At 52.3% G+C, this 24,299-nt stretch overlaps 2 protein-coding genes across 2 annotated transcripts in view; one reads left to right on the forward strand and one right to left on the reverse strand.

The window, feature by feature from the left end:
• LOC309682475 (uncharacterized protein) overlaps positions 1-24,299 on the forward strand; it is a gene marked incomplete at its 5' end in the record, with an annotated part of 129,641 nt that overhangs the window by 82,913 nt on the left and 22,429 nt on the right. The window lies entirely within an intron of this gene.
• Positions 10,304-20,076, reverse strand: LOC309682449 (scavenger receptor cysteine-rich domain-containing protein DMBT1-like; the record flags this gene model as incomplete). The annotated part of the gene is made up of 10 exons (XM_082496540.1): positions 10,304-10,703; positions 11,466-11,612; positions 13,428-13,742; positions 14,465-14,779; positions 15,432-15,746; positions 15,981-16,295; positions 17,408-17,722; positions 18,678-18,992; positions 19,376-19,705; positions 20,016-20,076. The coding sequence occupies 10 exons, from the start codon at positions 20,074-20,076 to the stop codon at positions 10,576-10,578; spliced, it is 2,556 nt and encodes an 851-aa protein (XP_082352666.1). The 3' UTR covers positions 10,304-10,575.

The following is a 24,299-nucleotide window of genomic DNA, read 5'->3' on the forward strand; positions in this document are numbered from 1 at the left end:
TCCAGGAGGCTCCCCACCTTTTCCAGCTGCATCTGCCCCGTTCCACCCCCACCTCCCCAGTCCCCAGCCAACTCCGGGCTGCAGATCTGGCAGCAGGAGGGTTTGCAATGTTCACTGACGGAGGTTTGCACCTTCGGGAAAAGCCAAGCCTCATCTTGCAGGTAGATAAAGGTGGACCTCCGCCATCCAGGGATACCCCCAGGGTGCTTGCAGTGGGCAAGAAGCCTCCCTTTCCCTGCCAAAATAAGGATTTTCAAGGGGTTGTGTACATGAAATAGCATGCTCTGGCTTGAATCTGTCCTGAAGTCACGTCGCTGGAGCCATCACATGTATAAAACGCACAGTCTGTATTCTGGGATTATCACATAATGTAAAGAATAAGGGGTGTGGGGGTGTTGTTGGTCCAGAAACTGCTGTAGCCACTGAGATGAAGCTGCAAACACACTCAGGTTTTGGGCAGCCTGAGTTTATGGGAATTCGGGGAATTTACAGACAGACCTCTGAGGCGGGCGATGGTTTGGCACAAACCCTCGGGGTTGCGCTAAATGACCCTACAGTTGTACTGTAATTTGGGTTTTCAGTTAATAGTCTGGTCACCTGCAAGCAGCGGGATGGGGTGTGATGGGATGACCTGTGGGTTTTTGCATCCCAAGGCTGGGGTTGGAGGCATGGCTATGGGGCAAGGAGCCTGCCCAGCCCCTGAGGTTGGCACAAGGAAATCATAGAATCATAGAATGGTTAAGGTTGGAAGGGACCTTGAAGATCACCTAGTTCCAACCCCCCTGCCCTGGGCAGGGACACCTTCCACCAGCCCAGGTTGCTCAGAGCCCCGTCCAACCTAGCCTTGAACACCTCCAGGGATGGGGCAGCCACAGCTTCTCTGGGCAACCTGGGCCAGTGCCTCACTACCCTCACAGTCAACAATTTCTTCCTCATATCTCTCCTAAATCTCTCCTCTTCCATCTTGAAGCCATTCCCCCTCGTCCTATCACTACACGGCCCTGTAAAAAGTCCTTCCCCACCTCTTCTGTAGGCCCCCTTTAGGTACTGGAAGGCTTATATAAAGTCTCCCTGGAGCCTTCTCTTCTCCCCCAACTCTCTCAGCCTGTCCTCATAGGAGAGGTGCTCCAGCCCTCTGATCATCTTTGTGGCCCTCCTCTGGCCCCGCTCCAACAGGTCCATGTCTTTCCTATGTTGGGAGCTCCAGAGCTGGACGCAGTACTCCAGGTGGGGTCTCACCAGAGTAGAGGGGAAGAATCACCTCCTTTGACCTGCTGGTCAAAAAGCAGAGCATCGCCCAGCCCTGGAACCAGGACACTGCACTGGGTGGCTCCTGGCCTTGTCATCATCAGAGATGATGGAGCTGGGCACGCTTATGCCTGGCAGAGGGAGCATAAGAGGGGAGCTTGGCACCTCCCACCACCACAGCCTGCAGCCCCTTTCCCTTCCCAGCTCCTGGCCAGCACCCATCCTCCAGAAATGAGTCCTCTCCTGGGCTGCCTCCACTCAAATCCAGCCTGCAGCCCCCGGGACACCAGGCATGATGGACAACAGGCATCAACATTTCTGAGATGACCCCATGGGGCACACAAGCCCTCTTCACGACCATGAGATGGGAAATGACTACGTCCCATTCGTCCCATGCTGGGCTGCTGGCTCCCCAGGGCTGTGCAAGGTGAGCTCAACCAAATATAAAGATTCTCAGGGAAAAAAAAAAAAAAAGGGATTCTGAAAGGATGCTCTGTGCTGCTCCCAGTGGTGAACGTGGCCTGGGGAAGGGTGGCCTGAGCACACAGCACTGGCATCTTCATCTCTCTGGCAGGAACATGCACCCCAGGGCTGAGCTGGGCAGTTGGGGAGGGCGGTTTCTGGCCCCACACAGACCACATTGCTCAGTTGGATACAGCCCGGCCCCTGTATAAAGTTCTTACCGCCTTGTGGTGGAAGATGACCATTCATTTTCAGCCTTTTGTGGCTGCAAAGTTTAAGCCTATTCTAAAGAGAGCTCCTCCATCTTTTCAATTCACTGCTGTCACCGCCGGAGGCTCATGCCAAGAAGAGGAGCCCCAAAGGCTTCCCTGCCCACCTCCAGCTCCCTGTAGCCAGAATATCATCTTAGAGGCTGCACAAATGTTTATTAACCCCTGCCCTGGTTATTAAGGGGCAGCCCTTGGCTTGATGCAGCATAGAAGCATGACATCTTGCCCCCGTGATTTGCTTCCACAGCTACTTGTACCCTTCAACTGGGAAACACGAGGCTGGATGGTCCAACAGCTCCTTGAGAAGCCACGTAAGCATGATGGTATAACTGTGAAACCAGAGGAACAGAGGGAGATTGCATCCCTGTAGGCTTGCACTGGGGTCCCCAGTTAAAGAAACACAAGGAGCTGCTGGAGAGAGTCCAGCAGAGGCTATGAAGATAATCAAGGGACTGGAGCATATCTCTGATGAGGAAAGGCTGAGAGCCCCGGGGCTGTTCAGCCTGGAGAAGAGAAGACTGAGAGGGGGTCTCCTCAATGCTTATCAATACCTAAAGTGCGGGTGGCAAGAGGATGGGGCCAGACTCAGTGGTGACCAGTGACAAGACCAGGGGCAATGGGCACAAACTGGAACACGGGAAGTTCCGTCTGAACACGAGGAAAAACTTCTCTGCTTTGAGGGTGGCAGAGCACTGGCACAGGCTGCCCAGAGAGGTGGGGGAGTCTCCCACTCTGGAGACAATCCAAAACCTCCTGGATACTGTCCTGTGCAACCTGCTGTAGGTGACCCTGCTCTGGCAGAGGGGTTGGACTGGATGATCTCCAGACGTCCCTTCCAACCCCGACCACTGTGTTATTCTGTGATATGATGGGCTGGGTTGTGAAGTCCTGCAAAGTGTGAAATGCATGATGCTCATGAAATCACTGGTGTCCAGGGTAAACAAATCATTTTTGGCTAGTAAGACACAGAGGGGGAAAAAAAAGAACCAAACCCAACCCAAAAACCATGCTCCACTTTTAGCATTTCTATCCCAGCAGCTGCATTTTCAAACCCAACCCTCACTGCATGTGTTGAATGCAAGTGAAAAGGGGTTGTGTTCGTGTGGTGGGAGGATGCAGGAGCTTTCAGGCATCACAGCTTGGAGAGAGCTGGACTGCAAGCCCAGCTGACATCCCTCACGGACCCATTTTTAAGGGTTCTGTGAAGCAGAGACGCAGAAGCAAGGTTGGGGCTGGGGGATGCCCATTTTGACTAAGTATTTGACCAAGAGATCATTGTATAACTTACCCTTACCTCTTACTTTAACTCCTAAGTAAGAGCTAAAGGGAAGTCAGACAGCATTTTCAGCTGGGTCTGAGAAGTGTTCAATCCAACCCACCCCATAAGTGGCACAGGAGACAGGGTCAACACAAAAACCAGGCCACTTCCAATGGCTTCCAGCCTCCCGGCACCTAATTTATTGCATTAAGCATGTTTCCTTTCGCATCTGCTTTTAGACACATTGTTCACACTTTTTCCTACTTTTTCTTTGAACTAGCTGACAGCATCAGCCCTCACAACCCTTTCTGGGGCAGCAGCTTCCAGAAGCTCCCAGCCCTTTGTGCAGCCTCTGGACCCACTCTAGTTGCAGTACAGCCTTCCAGAGACATGGTGACCAGCACTACATACACTACAAAAGACATGGAAGAAGCAGGACTGTATATCGCAGCAAAATTATACCCCTTTTCTTGTCTTCAATGCTCTTCTTAGGGTATGCAGTGTTTTGTTGGGTTTTTTTTTTTGGTTGCTGCAGCAAGTGCAGATGATGATTTTGAAGAACTCATTTGTAGCTTGGTACTGGAAAAGAAAAACATTCTTAGAATCATAGAATGGTTTGGGTTGGAAGGGATCTTAAAGACCATCTAGTTCCAACCCCCCTGCCCTGGGCAGGGACACCTCCCACCAGCCCAGGTTGCTCCAAGCCCCGTCCAACCTGGCTTTAAACACCTCCAGGGATGGGGCAGCCACAGCTTCTCTGGGCAACCTGGGCCAGGGGCTCACCACCCTCACAGGGAAAAATTTCTTCCCGATATTTCATCTAAATCTCCCCTCTTCCAGTTTAAAACCATTCCCCCTCATCCTATCACTCCCCTTCCAGATCAAGAGTCCCTCCCCAGCTTTCCTGTAGCCTCTTTAGGGACTGGAAGGGTCTATAAGGTCTCCCCGGAGCCTTCTCCAGGTTGAACAACCCCAGCTCTCTCAGCCTGACACGGCGCACCATGGATTTCATTGCGTTGCATTGCACGGATGCGTAGCTAGAGGGCAGAAAATTGCCTTGCTATTCGAGGGCAAGCCGTTGGAAACACTATCCTGTGACTGCCCTGCAGTCTTCTAACTTGCTTGCACCTTCCAGGGAGAGCAAAGAGATCACGTATGTGCCAAGAGCTGAGCATAGCAAACTGTTCTCCACAAGGCAGGGGATGCAAGATGGGAGAAGCCATCAGGATCTTCTCATGCAGCTCGTTTTTCTCTGCTGACTGCTCCTCGGGGTCGTTGCAAAGGAGTGAGGTCTGCACGTGCCAGCATCTCCATGGTTCAGCTCACCGCAGCAGATACAACGAGGACTCATCTTGTGCTACCCCTCGGCCTTCACATCTCAGCATCTTCCACTGCTCCGAATCATCCAAAATCTCCTTCAATGATCTGTTGCAAACTCTGTCTAGATAAAGGCAGAGAAGAGATCCCAGGGAATAACTTGAGCTGGGAAAAATCCATCAGCCATAACAGGAATGAAGGAAGCTCACAGCTTGAAAATTTTGAGTATAAATGGCCTGATGCTGGCCATTTCATGATTTTCTCCAACACACACGATGCCCCTCTCCCCACAGCCAGGCTATAGGACTCCTCAGTACCATCCCTGGACGTTTGGGCTGCCACGTGTCCTGGCAGCCCTTTGGATCCACCCCAAACCCCACAAGGATCCTTGCGGTTCTGGATCCAGCACAGGCAGCCCCAGCTGCTCTCATAGACCCTCCAGGGGCCAAGTCCACCCTCACCAGGGCTGGGAGCGGAGAGGAGATGGTACTGGGGAGGGACCTAAGCTGTGCTCAGTGTCATGATCATGACTGGGTACAAAGAAAATCACTGCCTGTCCACACACTGACAGCCCCCCACTCCTTCATCTGCACATCCTTTGGTGTCCTCCATACTGAACCTCCCCCAAGGGCCTCCTCAAGAAGCCCCCTCCCAGGGGATTATCACTGCAATGATACTCAGGAGGCACAAAAATGGATATCCCATGGAGAAGCATCTCTGTTAGCAAGGGCCACTGCCTTATTTATCACCCCATGGAGAAGGCAGCGTGACTGGTGGGTCAGAAGTGTCAGCGCCCTGGTGTAGCAGAGCATGGACAGGAGTTACCCCCAGGGCCCATTTGCAGAAAGCACTGAAAGGGACTGTAGGGACAGGCTGGAAAATGTGTGTAGGAGCAGCAGACCCCAACCTTGGATGTTTCAGAGACCCGTGTGTGTGTGTCAGTTCCTTTTTGCATGGTGCCCTTGTGTCCATCAGTGCCGTGAGACACATGCACTCAGCTACCCAGATACTGTTTCTACCCTTAAAAAGAGCTTTACCCCACTCCTAACCCTTTCTTGCCACCTTCATGGGCTTTAAACACAACCTGAAGGATGGACAGGTTGTACAGTCAAATTGCCCAAGGAGACGCTGGGTGGTGGGTGGACTGCCTGTCCCCCCACACTGGGTGCTGGATCTCCTGTCTCACCTCCCAGCCCTCTGCAAAGAGCCAACCGAGCATCCCTGGTTGAATATTCAGGTTGCATCGAACTAGAGCAACCCAGGGATGTGGCCAGAATGGCTCATCAGCAGAGGAGATGAAAGAGCAGGAGATTCTGCAGCAGCCTGAGATCACCACCCAGCCATGCAAGGGAGGTTGAGGGAGGTCATCCTTCCCCTCTACTCTGCCCTGGTGATGTTGCATCTGGAGTATTGTGTCCAGTTCTGGGCTCCCCGGTTCAAGAACTGCTGGAGAAGGTCCGGCAAAGGGCTACAAAGATGATGAGGGGATTGGAACATCTTTCTTATGAGGAAAGGCTGAGGGACTTCTTTAGTTTGGAGAAAAGAAGGCCTAGGGGGGATCTTATCAATACTTATCAATACTTAAAGGGAGGGTGCCAGGGGGATGGGAACAGTCGTTTTTCAGTGGCGCCCAGTGATAGGACAAGAGGTAACGGGCACAAACTTGAACATAGGAAGTTCCATCTTAACATGAGGAGGAACTTCTTGACTGTAAGGGTGGCACAGCACTGGAACAGGCTGTCCAGAGAGGTTGTAGAGTCTCCCACTCTGGAGACATTCCAAACCCACCTGGACGCCATCCTGTGCAACTGCTGTAGGTGACCCTGCTCTGGCAGGGGGTTGCACTAGATGATCTCTAGAGGTCCCTTCCAACCCCAAACATTCTCTGATTTTGTGATTCTGTGACCCTGGAGCTGAACTCCTCTAAACCTTGCTGGGAAAAGGCTGAAAAGGGAACTGTGCTTCTTAGGGGTGGAGGTAGGTAGAGCGTAACCCTGGGCCACAGCTTGAGGAACGAGAAGAAAGAAAAGCTAACTTTGCAAAGTCTGCTGCGTGCATCTCTCTTACCCTCAATTAGGGTCATTAGGGGAATGACTGTTACCCTGCCCATTAGCAGAGAGCAGGACCAAGGCAGTCAGGGGTCAGCACGGGACATCCTTGTGGCCTAAGGCAGAACTATTCATTCTGATGTACGTTTTCATCTCAAAGTGCCTGAAATAAGGTGTATTTCAGATGACTAAAGGGTGTTCCTGCAGCACAAAAGGGACCATGGTTTCATACCCCACGTCATGGTGCCAGGACCTGGGTGTCTGGTGGGACAAGACCTGCTGAGATAGCTTTGGGAGACTGGATAAGGGATGAAGGACCCAGCCCTGCTGCAGTCCCAACCACCCTCCAGAAGCAGCCCATGGAGTATAGGACATCTTGGGACATGTCCTGGGGCTTTCAAATCTGGGGAGAAACATACAGCTAGTGTTACAGCAGAAGCCTTGAGAAGTGGAAACATGCAAGTCAATGTAGAGGACAGGCCTGGGATGATAGGAGATGGGGCACACTGAAAAGCCCAAATCAGCAGCTCACTGATGGTCAGCTTGCAGGTCTAGATCTGGACAAAAACAGTTTTAGGGGTAACAAAGAAAAAAACATCCAACACAGTTAAAAAGCCCCATATATAGTCACTTTTGGCACAATATTGATTTCTGGGCAGATAAGGGAAGAACAAAGTGTGAAGGTATGTCAGAAAACATGTGAATCCAAAAATGGAAGAAGGTGAGGAGGAAGAAGAAACCCCATCAACATCACACTTTTCCCTGGAAAAAGCTTGGACCTTCAATAACCCACTGCCAAGCTCCCTTGCATGAGGAAGACTGGTGCCATAGAGCTTCAGATTGAGGGAACAGCAGAAAAATGAGCATAGAACCTGGAAAAATGGCAGAAATTAGGGAGTGCGTGCCCTGGGCAACTCCTTCTTAGTGCAACAGAGCCCAGGACCAACCCATGCAGATGTTAACCGAAAATTCCCATCATCACCATCAACTGGACTATGAAATGTTCACACAAGGCTTACTGTAAGTTTAACACTAAGAGTTAATATTCAGAGAAGCGCTTCCACAAACCTTAAACACTCCTCTGTACATACCACAGCCACAGACTTGCCCATAGTCTTGTTTGATCTTCCTTTGCAGGTGTCCTGCACGCTGTAGGATCAACTTTTACTCATTAGTCCTCCAAGCTTTTGGCCTGCTTGGGCTTTTCATGCACTTCTCGTGTTCCTTGGCAGATACTTTCCACACGTTGTGCAAGCCATCTTCTGTTTTCCAGCTTGGTCGGTCCTCTTAGGATACTCCAAGCCTTCATATTCTAAGCCCCTGTGACCCCCTGTTTCCTCTCTTCCCCCACCTTGCAGATAGAATCATAGAATCCTCTAAGGAGGAAGGGACCTTTACGATCATCAAGTCCAACCATTAACGTAACACTGCCAAGTCTACCACTAAACCATGTCCCTCAGCACCACGTCTACCCGTCTTTTAAATACCTCCAGGGGTGGCAACTCCACCCCTTCCCTGGGCAGCCTGTTCCAATGTTTGACAACCCTTTCGGTGAAGAAATTTTTCCTAATATCCATCCTAATCCTCCCCGGCACAACTTGAGGCCATTTCCTCTTGTCCTATTGCTTGTTACTTGGGAGAAGAGACCGACCCCCACCTCCCTACACCCTCCTTTCAGGTAGTTGTAGAGAGTGATAAGGTCTCCCCTCAGCCTCTCTATCTCCAGGTTGAACAACCCCAGTTCCCTCAGCCACTACTCGTAAGACTTGTGCTCCAGACACCTCACCAGCTTCATTGCCCTTCTCTGGACATGCTCCAGTGCCTAAATGTCCTTCTTGTAGAGAGGGGCCCAAACCTGAACACAGTACTCGAGGTGAGGCCTCACCAGTGCCGAGTACAAGGCGACAATCACTTCCCCAGTCCTGCTGGCCACACAATTCCTGATACAGATCAGGATGCTGTTGGCCTTCTTGGCCACCTGGCCACACTGCTGGCTCATATTCAGCCAGCTTTCCACCACCATCCGCAGGTGGTGGGCAGGTTTCCAGCAACTGGGCAGGTTTCCAGCAACTCCTCCCCAAGCCTGTACCACTGCATGGGTTGTTGTGGCCCAAGTGCAGGACCCGGCACTTGGCTTTGTTGAACCTCATGCCACTGTCCTCAGCCCATCAATCCAGCCTGTCCAGATCCCTCTGTAGAGACATCCTGCCCTCGAGCAGATCAATATGCCCACCTAGCTTAGTGTCATCTGTGAACTTACTGAGGGTGCATTCGATCCCCTCATCCAGGTCATTGATAAAGATACTAAAGAGAACCGGCCCCAGCATTGAGCCCTGGGGGACACCACTTGTTGACTGGACACCAACTGGATTTAAGTCCATTCACCACCACTCTCTGGGGACAGCCATCCAGCCAGTTTTTTATCCAGCGAAGAGCACACCCACCCAAACCATGAAATGTTCATGTTTTTACCCCACCACAGCCATCGTATCGATCACATCACTCATCCTGTTTCCCTCTGGTTGGCTACCTATTTATTTTTCTGGTCCTTCATGAGCAGGACTGTCAGGCCAACACACTGCAGGGTCCTTGCATGGGGTCCTGCTTGGCTGCTCGTAGTCCCATACTTGGGTTTGCATGAGCTGTGGTGGTACCCAGTGCTTATTTCTATGACCAGAGCTTCTTAGAATCATAGAATGGTTTAGGTTGGAAGGGACCTTGAAGATCATCCAGCTCCAACCCTCTGCCCTGGGCAGGGACACCTCCCACCAGCCCAGGTTGCTCAGAGCCATGTCCAACCTGGCCTTGAACACCTCCAGGGATGGGGCAGCCACAGCTTCTCTGGGCAACCTGGGCCAATGTCGCACCACCCTCATAGTGAAAAACTTCTTCTAAATATCTAATCTAAATATCCCCTCTTCCAGTTTGAAGCCATTACCCCTCATCCTATCACTACATGCCCTTGTAAAAAGTCCCCCTCCAGCTTTCTTGTAGGTCCCCTGCTATAAGGTCTCCCTGGAGTTTTTTCTTCTCCAGGCTGAACACCCCCAACTCTCTCAGCCTGTCCTCAGGCTGCCCAGCAGAGGGGCTCCAGCCCTCTGACCATCTTTCTGGCTTCCTCTGTCCTCGCTCCAACAGGTCCATGTCCTTCTTATGTTGGGAGTCCCAGAGCTGGACACAGTACTCCAGGTGGGGTCTCACCAGAGCAGAGTAGAGGGGCAGAATCCCCTCCCTCGACCTGCTGGCCACACTTCTCTTGTTGCACACTTCTTAAACCTCCTGCCAGCATTCCTCTGCATGGCTGACTTCCACCTCCATGCACTCCAAGCTCTTCTCAAGAAGCCTCGGTCCTCTGAGAGGATCCAGGAGACTGATGTCCAAGGACACAAGGTACAGGAGCGCACAGCAGATGGAACAGATCAGGGACATCGAGTTGCTCCCATACATCTAGTGAGCTGTAGCTCCTTTGTCACATTTGACAGTCCCATATCAGTGTCCGAGATCTAGGGCATCTCGGATGGCTCTAAATATCTGCCTGAGGCCTAAACTGAGCTTTCAGGTGGAGTTTGCAAAACTGTTCAACTTATCCGCTGTCAGGAAACAAGCCCCTGGCATATACTTTGGGGTAAACTTTGCAGCCTCCCCTGACTGGCTATAAAAAAAAAGAAGAAAAAAAAAGTGCTCTAAGAGTAAAATGCTGCTCAAGTCTTAGAGAATGTTTTTATTTTCACAAATGGACAAAAGAAAATGTGAAAAAAAAAAAAATCCTATGTGTCTTCTGCGTGCAGACCGTTAGTGCCGCATGGTGTGTGTCACGCCTTGTATCGCTCGGGGTAACTGAACGAGGTGTGCATGGAGATGGGTGGTGGATCTAGTGACCCAGCTCTGTAGAGACGAGGTGGTCCAGGGCCCTTGGTGAAGGAGCTGTGTGCTGCGGCAGAGCTGCATCACTGCAGTTTTATGTCCAGGCTGGTCACGGGCTGTGCTGAGCGCTCCTCTTGTCAGCATTCCCAGCAGGAGCCACCTTGGCTGCTGCTTGCTCTTCTCCAGGTGTTGAGATAGATGTGTCGGAGACAACCAACTCCTCCATGCGCACAAAACCTGAAGAGAAGGGTGATTCAGTCGACGGTTTGCTCCACACAGCCTGAATTTTTCCCCTTTTTAACAAGACTAACTGAGGATGCGCACTCTGTTGGAGACAGCCCAAATCACTTTGGCTTGACCAAGTGGCAGCACAGGGCATACCACCATTGCCCCGTCCAGCACTCAGACATGAAGCCTGCTTTGCAGAAACCACCCTCGATCCAGCACTTGGTCCACACACAGCACCTTTCATCAACATGATGGGTGTTCAACAAGACATGGGGATGTTCAACACAGGCAACCACAACCACTCAATCCCACTTTCCAAGAGTCTCCGCCACAGCCCTAAAACTTCAGGAACAGACACAATTCCTGGTCTTTTCTCACCCCCAGGCTAAAGGTGGAACATCCCTTGCCAACCGTGAGCTAGGAACCCATAGAGCCATGCTCTGCTCAGAGCTCGTGTCTGAGATACAGAGGGAAGTGCAGGCAGTGTTTGAGGAGGCTTCAAGTGTTGTCCCACCTCCCAGTGTGTCCGTAACCCAGCAGGGAAGGTGGTGTCAAAGTGAAAGGGGAAGAGTGGGAAGAAAAAGAAAGGGAAAAGGGATGGGGAGAGAAGAGGTCAAACCAGAAAAGGAAGTTCCTTTCAACACGAGCCACAGGGAAAAAACCCTTCTGCCCCAACTCCGCTGACATCAATGTTTCAAACAAAAAACTCATTTCCAACCACACTTTTCTTCTACAAACTCTGTTGCCCTCTTCACCCACATCGGAGCTTACCTGGGGGAAAATTAAAAGCCCTGCTTTGCATTCGCCTCCTCCTGAGGTACAGAAGAACCCCACAGACCAGTATCAAGACTGGAGGGATGATTGAGACCAGCAATGGGAGCAGCGGCAGAGGCTGCGGAGGTCTGATGGTAACAGAACCTGTGGGGAGAAAGCAAACGTCTCTTCTTCCAGAGCTAATTCAGGAGATAAACAGACATCACAAGGACATGAGGAAATGGGCACAGTGTGCGCTGTGGCAAATTCCCATTAGGCAGCAGAAAATACTCTTTTCTATGAGGAAGGTTAAATATTGTAACAGAGAAGAGGCATTTGGATCTCCATTCTTGGGGACATTCATATCATCACCAGTTAAGGTCATGAAAAACATGGTCTCGTTGGCCTAATAGACACTGGAAGATTAGACCAGAGCTCTCCAGAGATCCCTTCCAATCTACACGTTTTTGTGATCGTATGATTCAGGAAAGGAGATACAAAGAAAGCTTCTGCTACGATTCTGTCCCCATCAGGCACAGTCCCCTCAGTGCTGCAGCACCTTTGCACCGGTCATGGCCATTCAATACCCACATCCATGCACCATCTGGTGCATCACAACTTCAAGGGTGGGCTGCTGGGGAAGCCAAGGCCATTCAAGGTGCCACCACTCTGACTGCTCCAAGTAGGGAAATCTGCAGAGCACCTTATTCCTGGTGGTCCCTACCAGGGCTGGAGAATTGCAGAATGGTCCCTTCTGCAAACCATACCCCACGGTCACTCATTTCTCTCCTCAAAGAAGCCTGGGTGACCAGTTAAGACAGAGGTGCCTGCGGGGCATACCACCCCTGTGGTACTCTCCCCAAGGAGACTGCATCTGAGTCCAGCTGGCTCCCAAGCAAGTGCATCCAGTCTGGGATAACTCACTGGATGCAGACATCCTTCTTAGAAGGACATGGATATACCTCTCTGTTCCCACTGGCGAACCACAGAAGCCTTGACGTTTGTCCGAAGTTAGGTGGGAAGAGAAGGGAAAGGCTGGATACTGGGACAAGTCTTTCCAACACCAACCATGGCCCTCATCTTCCCAGCTTAGCCATAAGGATATTCCCTATGCTGTAGCTTATCCTCCTGGAAGATCTTCATCACAGTATTTCCTATGTCCAGGATGATACCCTCTAACTTGTGCTGAGCCCATACTCGGGAACACCCATCCTGAGGTGATGTTGTTTGCTGTGGTGCTCAAGATAATTCTAGTGGGGTCTACAAATATAGGACTGAGCTTGTGCTGAATGAGAGCCCACTTTCACTCTCCAGCGCGCACATCCCTGTTTCTGCCCCCTGAGCCACTGGCAGGTGTGCATTCTCCAAGCTTGAGCAATGAGATGACGCCCACAGGGAATGGTTTGGGTTGGAAAGGACCTTTAAAGGTCACAGAATCACTTTGGAAAAGACTTTTAAGATCATAAAGTCTTACCATAAACCTAACGTTGCCAAGTCCACTGCTAAACTATGCACCTCAGCACCATATCTACACATCTTTTAAATACCTCCAGGGGTGGCGACTCCACCACTGCCCTGGGCGGCCTGTTCCAATGCTTGACATCACTTTTGGTGAGGAAAGTTTTACTAATATCCATCCTAAACCTCCCCTGGTGCAACCTCAAGCCATTTCCTCTTGTCCTACTGCCTGTTACTTGGGAGAAGAGACCGACCCCCACCTCCCTACACCCTCCTTATCACACCTGTAGAGTGATAAGGTCTCCCATCAGCCTCCTTTTCTCCAGGCTAAACAACCCCAGTTCCCTCGGCCGCTCCTCATAAGACTTGTTCTCTAGACTCTAGGTCATCTAGTCCAACCCCCCTGCCATAAGCAAGGACATCTTCAACTAGCTAAGGTTGCTCAGAGCCCTGTCCAATCTGACCTTGAATTTTTTCAGCGTATGCTCAGACCCTTTTCAAAACCGATGGCGGCCGCATTACCTGAGCACACCACACCAGCATCTTTTCCGTGGTCACAGTTGTGTGTCCCCCACGGCCTGGCCAGGCACTCTGAGAGGGTGTCCTCCCTCCCCGTGCAGTTCACGTCATCCAGCCAGATGGCATTGCGCCCTTGCCCAAATTGAGCCGCGCCAGGGGCCGAGACCACTGTCCCACAGCCCAGCTGCCGACACACGACCGCAGCGTCCTCTTCATCCCAGCTGTCATCACACACGGTTCCCCACTGATGCCTGTGGAGCACCTCAACTCTCCCAGCACAGAAGCTTGAGCCATTCACCAGCCGCAGCACCATGGGGTCTGAAACGGGACAACGCAGACACCCTTTCTGGAGGTCTCCTTCCACACCTGCACAGCTCAGAGTGGCTAATGCACATCACCCATTTTTGCTCCTTTTATGCCATTGGCAACCTGGGCCTTTGAGGACTTGGTTGGTCCTGCCATTATATTGAACATCCTCAAACACTGGAGGACCATTGGATATTTAAAGCTAGGCTTTAATTAACGTCAGCTAGAATAAGGAAACTACTGAAATAGAGAAAATTCAAACATGCTTGCTGGAAAAGGATAAATGCAGTGGAATTCATAAAACTCTTCCCTTCCTGACCATTTGTAAAATGGGTCCCTTCTTCCTACCCTGCTCTCAATGCAGCAGCTTTTGGTGGTTTTCTGGACTGCAACAAACTCTACATTTCACCCTCCAGGTCCTGAAGTAAAGCCTGTTTCTTCCCATCCCCTTGAAGCCTTGGTCATGCATCTCATTGCTTTGTTCAGATTCTTGTGCTCAGCATTTCTCAGGTTGCTCAGGTCCTCCACACCCTTGGGGTTTTCATCAGCAAGGCCAGTCACCAAAACAGGCAGACAGACCACTGCAAAAGAGTGACCTGAGCTCTTCCATGGGGTTCGGTGCTAGCCAGGCTCACAGGAGACCACATCACCTGCAGTCACTCTCCACCTTTCCAGCCACACAGCCCAACACTCCCCTGAATAATGTAATTTCAGAAAAATAAAAAAGAGATTACCTGAGCACACCACACCAGCATCTTCCCCATGGTGACAATTAATGGGCTCCCCCATCCTGGACCTGCATTCAGAGAGGGTAGCTTCTGCTCCTGTGCACTCAACATCACCCAGCCAGATATGGTTGGACCCTGGCCCAAACTGAGCTGAGACTGGAGCTGACACGGCCGCCCCGCAGCCCATCTGCCGGCACACCACCTCGGCATCGCTCAGGTCCCAGCCATTGTCACACACCGTCCCCCACTGCTGGTTATGAAGCACCTCGACTCTCCCAGAGCAGCGTCTGGAGCCATTCACCAGTCGGATCTGAGCTGGTCCTGGAATTAAGAAAGACATGTGGAAGTCAAACATGTATGTGTTTCTTGCCCATGCATTGGAAGATGGATCCTCAAATGGTGGCCACCTGCAAGGTGATGTGTGGACAGTCACCAGCATAAACGCAGGCATCTGATCCCATTTTAGGTGCCCTCAGGCATCCAAGAAACCCAGGAGGAGGGTGCAGCTGTGACACAAGGCTGAACAGGAGACCCACCCCCATCTGGAGTTGTCGCAGGAGGTCAGCGCATCACAAGTGGCACTAGATGCTGGTGCCCTGGCAGTCCAACCAGACAAGATGGACCCAAGGTAGAGGGGAGGGTCAATGGACTTTATGGTACGGTGACATGTGTCACTTTAGCACCGTGCACATATGAAAAATAAAAGGATGCTCATAGCAGAGAAATCAAAGGACCAGTTAAGGGGTTATAGGGGAGAGCAAGGTGGTGGTTGGGGACAGACACTTGTTCTCCTGGGAGAAAGTCCTCATGGTGGCCAAGGGGAGCTGCCGCTCTCAGACAACCTGAAATTGGTTCCTATACAGAAGCAAGAGGTTTAATGTGAGAAGAGTGGAGGTGTTTCTCTACTGTGTCATCTATGTGCCAATGTTGCTTCTTCCAGAGCTGCACCACAATGGGGTATGGGGTGTCTTACCCAGGCACACCACACCGGCATCTTCTCGGTGGTCACAGTTACTCTCTCCCCACGGCCTGGCCCTGCACTCGGAGAGGGCAGCCTCAGCACCAGTGCAGTTCACATCATCCAGCCAGATGGGCTCGTACCCCATCCCAAACTGAGCTCTGGATTGAGCAGCTACGGCTGTCCCACAGCCCAGCTGCCGGCACACCACTTGTGCGTCATCCAGGTCCCAGCCATCGTCGCACACGCTTCCCCATCGCTGGTTGTGCAGCACCTCAACTCTCCCAGAGCAACGATTCGAGCCGTTCACCAGCCGGACCTCAGTAGGGTCTGAAATGGAAAGACAGAGAGGTGTCACCTTGTGGTTGACCTAGTGATAGAGAAAACAAGTGTTGGGTATGAGATGGAGGATGAATCCCCACATGTTCAGCCTTTGTCTTGACTCAGAGATTTGAGGATTCTCATGTGGAAAAGAATATCATCAGATATAAGCAAGGAAAACTGGTCTCAGAGCTCCTGCAGTGTTGGTACCCAGGAGCTCATCAGCAGAGGAACAACAGTTACCTGAGCACACCACACCAGCATCTTCTCTGTGGTGGCACTTGTGGACTCCTTTCGGCTTGGACCCACATTCGGAGAGGGCAGATTCAGTCCCTGTGCAGTTCACCTCATCCAGCCAGATGGGATCACGTCCCTGGCCAAAGTGAGCCGAGCCCAGGGCTGTGACTGCTGCCCCACAGCCCAGCTGCCAGCACACCACCTCGGCATCGCGCAGGTCCCAGCCATCGTCACACACTGTCCCCCACTGCTGTTGATGAAGCACCTCAACCCTCCCCGCACAGCGGTGTGGGCCATCCACCAACCGAAGTGCCATTGGGTCTGGAACAAAGGAGAACACCAACAAACCTTCAGGAAGGGCAGGTGCAGAGGGTGCTGGGCATGGGATCTCAAGCAGGACTGTGGCTCCCTCTACTCTCGGCTCCCTGACATGACACCTTTACAAAACAGGGATTCCTGTGGGACCCAGGATGGTCATCCACACCATGGAAATGCTCAGTGGTTGTCCACTTGACCTGAAAATGAGCCAGGGAACATGGGAGAAGGAGCAGTCATGGGATCTCCCTTGCATCAGTACAGGTTGGGGGCTGACCTCTTGGAGAGCAGTTCTGTGGAAAGGGACCTGGGAGTCCTGGTGGATAACAGGATGATCATGAGCCAGCAATGTGCCCTGGTGGCCAAGAAGGCCAATGGCATCCTGGGGTACCTCAAGAAGAGTGTGGCCAGCAGGTCGAGGGAGGTCATCCTCCCCCTCTACTCTGCCCTGGTGAGGCTGCACCTGGAGTATTGTGCCCAGTTCTGGGGTCACCAGTTCAAGAAAGACAGGGAACTGCTGGAGAGGGTCCAGCAAAGGGCTACAGAGATGATGAGAGGATTAGAACATCTCTCTTATGAGGAAAGACTGAGGGACTTGGGTTTTATTAGTCTAGAGAAAAGAAGACTGAGGGGGGATCTCATTAATGCTTATAAATACTTAAAGGGAGAGCGCCAGGCGGATGAGAACAGTCTTTTTTCAGTGGCCCCCAGTGATAGGACAAGAGGTAACGGGCACAAACTTGAACATAGGAAGTTCCATCTTAACATGAGGAGGAACTTCTTGACTTTGAGGGTGGCAGAGTACTGGCACAGGCTGCCCAGAGAGGTGAGGGAGTCTCCCACTCTGGAGACATTCCAAACTCACCTGGATGCCTTCCTGTGCAACTGCTGTAGGTGACCCTGCTCTGGCGGGGGGGTTGGACTAGATGATCTCCAGAGATCCCTTCCAACCCTGACCATTCTGTGATTCGGTGATCCCTTGTCCTTATTACCATTATTATTAGTAGTATCAAGGGAATTATTCCCTTGCTCTCTGGAGGAAAGGGAGCTACGGCTCAGAGGTGGCACAGCTCTTCCTACAGACACGTGGGCAGAAAGCAGTCGGGGGGTGTATTCACCTGAGCACACCACGCTGGCGTCTTCCCCGTGGTGGCAGCTGTGGGTGCCCCACACCTGGGGTCTGCACTCGGTAAGGGCAGCCTCCGTCCCTTGGCAGCTGACTGTCTCCAGCCAGATGGGGTCATAGCCCCTGCCAAACCTAGCCCAGCCTGGAGCAGAGATTGGAGCGCCACAGCCCAGCTGCCGGCACACAACTTTGGCATCCTCCATGTCCCAGTTGTTGTCGCACACGGACCCCCACTGTTGATTGTGAAGCACCTCAAGGCGCCCAGCGCAGCGATTCGGGCCATTCACCAGCCGCAGCTCTGTGGGGTCTAAAGGGGGAATGAGACAAATGAATAAACAAGGTCATGGTGCACCTCAGCCCTCTGAAGTAGACTCCCTGCTGGTGTTGGCGATGACATGCAACCATACAAGGTATGAGTGCATAACCATGCTTCCCCCTTCCCCCATCCACATCAGCAACTTCAGTTGGAAGCAACAGAAAGATCTGGTTGTATTCAGGAGAAGGTAAAACGCTGGGATGCCCCACAGCGAGCGTTTCCTTTGGGCAATGCCAGGAAGACTCTTGGACATCTGTGTCCAAACCACAAGCATGCTTCAGATGTCTGCTAGGGTGACTACATCTCCCTTGGAGAACACATCTAATGAAGAAAGACTTTAAAAACCTGCATTTATTTACTCTAGCAAACGAAGGCTTGGCTCCATCAAGGAGAAGACTCTTTCCATACTGCTTCTGTTTGCTCTGCTCTACTGCAGCTCCTTGCAAATATTCCCTGAAGCCACCCAGGTTTTGTCTTCTGGTATGGACAGGGCCAGCACCCCATTGCAAGATGGAGGGATGGGGGCAGGATGTCTTTCCATCTTGGACCACCTCTAGAGATCCAGAAGAAGCTTGGGACATTAAGATGGAGAAGCTTGCAGCCATTCACATCAAGCATCAATGGCCAAATGCCTCCTCTGACTGCATGCACTTCAACATCCAGAGCAGCTGTCCACGATGGAAGTGACAAGCCACTTGAGAACTGACATTTTAAGGTGTCAGATAGAGGATTATCACAAATGGGCAGGAGAGCATCCAGATAGTCCATTGATGTGATGCCTACAGAAGCAGAGCTACCTCACCTCCCAAGCATTTTTGACTGTTGCTTGCACTGGATTATACCCAAAGGAAAACAACATGCATGGAGAGGGAACCAAATTGATATTAGATGAAAGCGCACCTACAGAACAACAACTCCCTGAAGCCATGACCTGGACCAGGCTCACCTGAGCACACAACACCTGCATCTTCACCATGGATGCAGTTATGGGCTCCCCAGCGCTTGAAGCCGCATTCAGTGATGGCACCTTCTGTCCCTGTGCAGTTCACTTCATCCAGCCAGATGGGACCGTGTCCTTGCCCAAATGCAGCCCTGCCAGGGGCTGACACGGCCAGCCCACAGCCCAGCTGCCGGCAGACCACCTCGGCATCACTCAGGTCCCAGTTGTCATCGCACACCGTCCCCCACTGCTGGTTGTGGTGGACCTCGACTCGCCCTGAGCAGTGGTTGGAGCCATTCACCAGCCGGACCTGAGTCGGTTCTGAAAAGAGACAAGCACCAAAACCATCTGGATATCCCAGCAGAGGTGACAGGGCTGAAGCTGCCCAGTCCTTCAATCACCCCAGATCCTCATGGCTGGAGGGTGAGGAGGTTGCTTACCCAAAATGGGAAGAGCAGGCACTCACCACCTCCCCAGACTCATCACCCTCCCTGGCAGGTGGCATCTGGATGGACATCCCCTCAAGAAGCTCCCTCTTCCCTTCCCCAGCACACACACCCCCATCAGGGCTGCAATGGAGACAACTACATCCAGGACCATTTCAAAGGTTTTCTGCTATTTTCTCTACTTGCCCCTCAAAAAAACCCCAGAAAGACTATGATAGCCTGGGTGGCAGCCCTGATGGAGCAGGAGTCAAGAGTTACCTGTGCATTCAACACTAGCATCCTCTCCGTGGTTGCAATTATGGCTTCCCCAGGACCTGGCCCGGCACAGAGCAAGGGTAGCCTCCGTCCCAGCACAGGTCACTTCGTCCAGCCAGATGGGCCCCGACCCCTGCCCAAAGGCAGCCTCCAACAGAGCTGACAGTGCTTTGCCGCAGCCCACCTCCTTGCAGACCACTTCGGCATCCATCAGGCTCCAGCTGTCATCGCACACGGTGCCCCATTCGCCATCGTGGAGGACTTCAACTCTGCCGGAGCATAAACTTGAGCCGTTCACCAGCCTGGTACGGGCTGCACCTGGAGTGGGTGCCCCTGCAAACACCCCCAAGGAGCAAACGGTCAGACACTTTGCTGGCCACGCCATCGCTGGCAGTGCTTAGGAGGAGGGTCTCCTGCCCAGCAAGCCCAGATGGCATCTGATAGGCTGTGCCCATGAAGGGTTTCATCCCTGTGAAGCCATGAGATGGTTGGGCTGAGAAATGGCCAGGGAGCTGCAGCCTCAATGCCAGGAAATGTGGAGAGCTTTGGAAGGTGAGAATGGCATTTGGAAATTGCCTAGAGCAATAGTGTGAAGACGCTAATTCTTCACAAAATTAGGTAAGGAGGTAGTAATTCTGCCTACCTGTAGGGGCCAGATCCAGCTCACAATTACGGGTCCTACCTGCTAGTGGCCATAGGTACATGTCTATCTGTGAGCTGGGTTCAATCAGAGGACAACCAGTCAACAAGAAGAGACGACCAGTCAACAAGAAGAGACGACCAGCAACAAGAAGTGGCAAGACGATTGTCCTGCCTGCTGTTTAACCCTTTGGTTGTCCACAGTGGCTGATGCCAGCCACGGTGGGCGCGTGTTCCTCACCCGAGCACACGACGCTGGCGTCTTCACTGTGCCCGCAGTTGTGGGCTCCCCAGGGCCGTGCCTGGCACTCGGAAAGGGCGGCCTCTGTCCCGGTGCAGCGTACATTGTCCAACCAGATGGGATCTGCTCCTCGGCCGTAGCGAGCCCCACCAACAGCCGACAGCGCCATCCCGCAGCCCAGCTGCCGGCAGACCACGCGGGCTCCATCAAGGTCCCAGTGGTCATCACACACCGTCCCCCAGGTATCATTGTAAAACACCTCCAGCCGGCCCGTGCAGGAGTCGGGGCCATTCACCAGCCTTACATCAGCAGGATCTGATGCTAGTGATGGTGGAGAGCAAAGGGAAGGAGATATTAATGGGAAATCATGCAAAAAAAGAGGCTGGGCAGCAGCGGGGAAAGGATCTTGACACTTACTGGCCAAAAGGAATGGTGTAGAACAAGCAAGAGAGAGAGAAAGACATGAACAATTGTAATTGTATTATCATTATTTTCAGGGAGACACATAGAAGCTGGCCTGTGAGCAAACTCCAGCCTTTTCCTGCTGAGAATACAGTCCCTCAAAACCAGGAAGGCCAAAATACATGAAGACATTTTGCTAATTGCTTTCTAAGTGCACTGCTAATTGCTTTTTAGGTGCTTGGTTCTGCACAGGTTGCAGGATGGAGTCCCTAATCACAACACCAGCACGGGTAACTGAGTTGCAGGCTCTCTCTGGGAGAGATTTTGAACAAGACTGGGCAGCCAGAGCACAAGGTGCCAGAGAGTCTGCACCCAGAGCTCTAATGTGGCTTTGCTGGATGAACAACCTTGACCCCAGGGTAAGGAATGGAGCCGAGCAAAGGGCTCCCTTATTTCCTGCAAGCACCCATCCTGCTTCCTCAGATCAGTCTGACCCAAGAACATCAACACCGTGATATTTCCTTCCCCATCACAGGGCAGGAAAATCCCATTCCTCCTCATTTTTTGGCCATTCAAGCTCCACAGCCCATCATCAGCACTACTGAAATGGCAGCGACACACTCAATGCACTTGGTTTCTATGTTTTTCCCACTTTTCATTGCTTATTCCTAATGTGCTGCACGGCTCTACCACCATAAAAATTCCTCCCCTCCCTTCTAGAAGATACTGGCACTTTTGAGGGAGCCTCAAGCCTTCTGCAGCCATCACCTGGAGGACAGCTGCTTGTTGCAGCTGGGCTTGGCAAGTCCTCATCTACCCTACTTACCCTACCTGTGAAACCATGGGCATTGCTCTACATGCGCACTTTATGAAGCCATGAAACCATGGGTGTTGCTCTAAGCATGCACCTTACAAATTTGCAGCAACCACAATCAAACCACCCAGAAACAAAAAGAAGCAGCGGCACTCTGGCACGCTGCATCCCAAAACATGGCATGCAACCAGCACCAGGGATGGGGAAGACGCGTGGGGAAACACGAGAACACTCACCACACAGCCCCACTAGGACAAGAAGGATCTCTGCAGCCCCAAGGCCAGCAAGGGTGCATAGTCTGTCACCCATAGGGTGCCCAACTGACAGCAAAGGACTTTTGGAGAAGCTGCTCCCAGCCTGGCAGGGGTGCAGGAACAGGTAGGCTTGGCAGAGGCTGAGATCAGATCCACCATCACCAGCTGGGGAAGAAATATGCTGAAGACCTGATGGAGACTGCTGGGAGAGGACACTTTCTGTGCTGCTCTGTCCCCCAGCTCCCCGGTGGCTCTTGCATCACGTGGAGTCCAGTGGATGAAGGGGAACCGAATCTTCTGCTTTCAGCTTGATCCTTGGCAACCAGCAAACATCCTCTGATCTCAGCTGCTGAGGGTGACGTCCCGTGGGTCCACCGTGCAAGAGGACATCCGAAGGGGGAGACTGGGAGGGTTGGGGGAGTTGCAGGGCTTGGTTGTATGGTCTTAACTTTGCCCAATGGATGTGTCTGCTCATAAGCGATGCGGAATCCACAGCCAACTGACAAGAAAATGGATGAGCATCAAATGACCCATCGCCTTGATGAGGAGCAGACTCAGGCCAGGCCCCACCAAGGGGGCTGAGACGAGCGGATCAGGTGTGGGTCCCAGCATGGCAACCCTTCAGGAGCATCTCAGAGGCTTGTGACAGGCAGCAGGTGCTCTTGGAGGGGGAAGGAGAGCAGCATCTTCCACTTTCAACTACTATCTCTTTCAGATCTGCAGCAGGAATTCAGCCCCAAACTGCTAAGGCCATCTGCATGAGGTCCTTTTCTCCATCCCCACAGGCAAACATGGGCAGTAAGGCTGCTGATGTGGTCCACGGGACCACAACAGGCAGCAGGTCAGCCAAGGATCTCCCGATTATTAATTGCCAGAGGACGACAGACTTCCTGCCTGGCTCTTGTTCTCCTTTCTTGCTTTGCTTAAACTTCCTCCTGATTCTTCCTTCCTCTTTGGCCCACCCAGGTCTGGGATGAGGTCTCCATGGTTCACCTGAGGAATTCAAATGTGTCTTGTCAGTCAAAAATGGCTGGAGCAAGCATTGACTTGGGGTCGCTTTTAGGATTCAACCTCAGGAACAAACTTTGGGTTCACCCCAATGAGGCTTCGACTAAGCTACAAATTCAGGTTCGGGCTTCGCTGAAGGTGAGCTGGAGCCCACAGCCAGCCAATGGAGATTGGTGGTGGCTGCCTGGTATCAACCATCCGCAGAAATGCTTGCCTCCTGGCAAATGTCTGGGGAGGTCTTCATATGGAGGGTGGAAGACAAAGCAAGCTCCTTTTGCCATTTTTTTTTCCCAGTTTTTAAAATAAAATAAGGGTGAATAAAGTAGAAATGGCCACTAAGGAATGAAGAAATGAAGCCGTAACTTGCTGTACACACTTTGCCCAGGTTTCAAACCACTTCCTGCACTGCCTCTCCGCTGATTTCGGGTGAGCGTCCTCTTGCAAATGTTACAATGAAAGCAGTAGCCACCATCGGAGGCAGGGAACACCTCGTGGGGAAGGGAAAGGGCTTATCTGATGCCTTGGGTGCTCAGACAAGCCTCCTGCTCCAGGGAAGGTGGCACCGGGAGTCATGGAGAAGCAAGGTTAAGAGCAAGAATTTCAGATGGCCCCCTGAATCAGCTGCCACAGCCAATGCCACGTGTACACGAACAGGGAAACTTGTGGTGGAGCATCTCCAGCACCATCTCCAGCATCACAGGCGGGACAGGTATTTTGCATTCTCCATGAGGTCACCAAGGGTGCAGAGGGTGCAGATGGAGAAGGCTGGAGGGCAGGGACACAACGTGCGAGGGGAAGGTGGACAGAAGCATGTTCTGATCCTGAGGTCTGGCCAAATGAAGGACCTTGTTGTCTCCCTGGGTTCTTCCTCTGCTGGGATGAGATCCAGGCTGCTGTGAAGAAGCAGGAGGAGATCCAGGCTGCTGGGAAGAAGGAGATCCAGGTTGCTGAGCGGCCTTTCAAGGACCTACAGGGCACAGCTTGGGACACTATGGGCTATAGGGCAGGGCTGGGGGGCTTTTCAGGGATCTATAGGGTACAGCTGGGGACACTTCCTGCTACTAAAGCCAGGGGGTGCATAAAGATAGACAATATAAAGGTGGACAATACAAAAATGGACAGTACAAAAATGGCAGACGGTTTAAGGACTAGATAAGGATGGACAATATAAGGACAGAGAAGGTGCATGCAGCCACACAGCAACAGGAGATGTGGGGCAGGGAGGGGGAGTATAGGGGTAGATGGGGGAGATGTGGGCCAGCCCCTCTGCACTGGTAGGCCAGGCCAGCAGAAGGGTCCCTTGCCACATGCCCAGCTCCAGCCCCCCGGAGGGCTATGGGGCACCACAGGCACAGGGACAGGTGAGCCACCAGGTCCCCAGAAACATGCTGCCACCCCCTTAACAAGTCATGTCTCTCCCCTCTTGCCCCTGGGAGGGACAGGACATGTTGGTGGCTCCAGGGTGGCGATGTCCTTGGTAGCAATCCTGGGGGCTGCGAGCGAGACAGGGCAACAACAGGGGGAAAGGGGAAGGATTGGAGGTCGGGGGCGTAAGCAAGGGACATGGGG

This window comes from Vanellus vanellus (assembly GCF_965231255.1).
Source record: "Vanellus vanellus genome assembly, chromosome: 29".
Lineage (NCBI taxonomy): Eukaryota > Metazoa > Chordata > Aves > Charadriiformes > Charadriidae > Vanellus > Vanellus vanellus.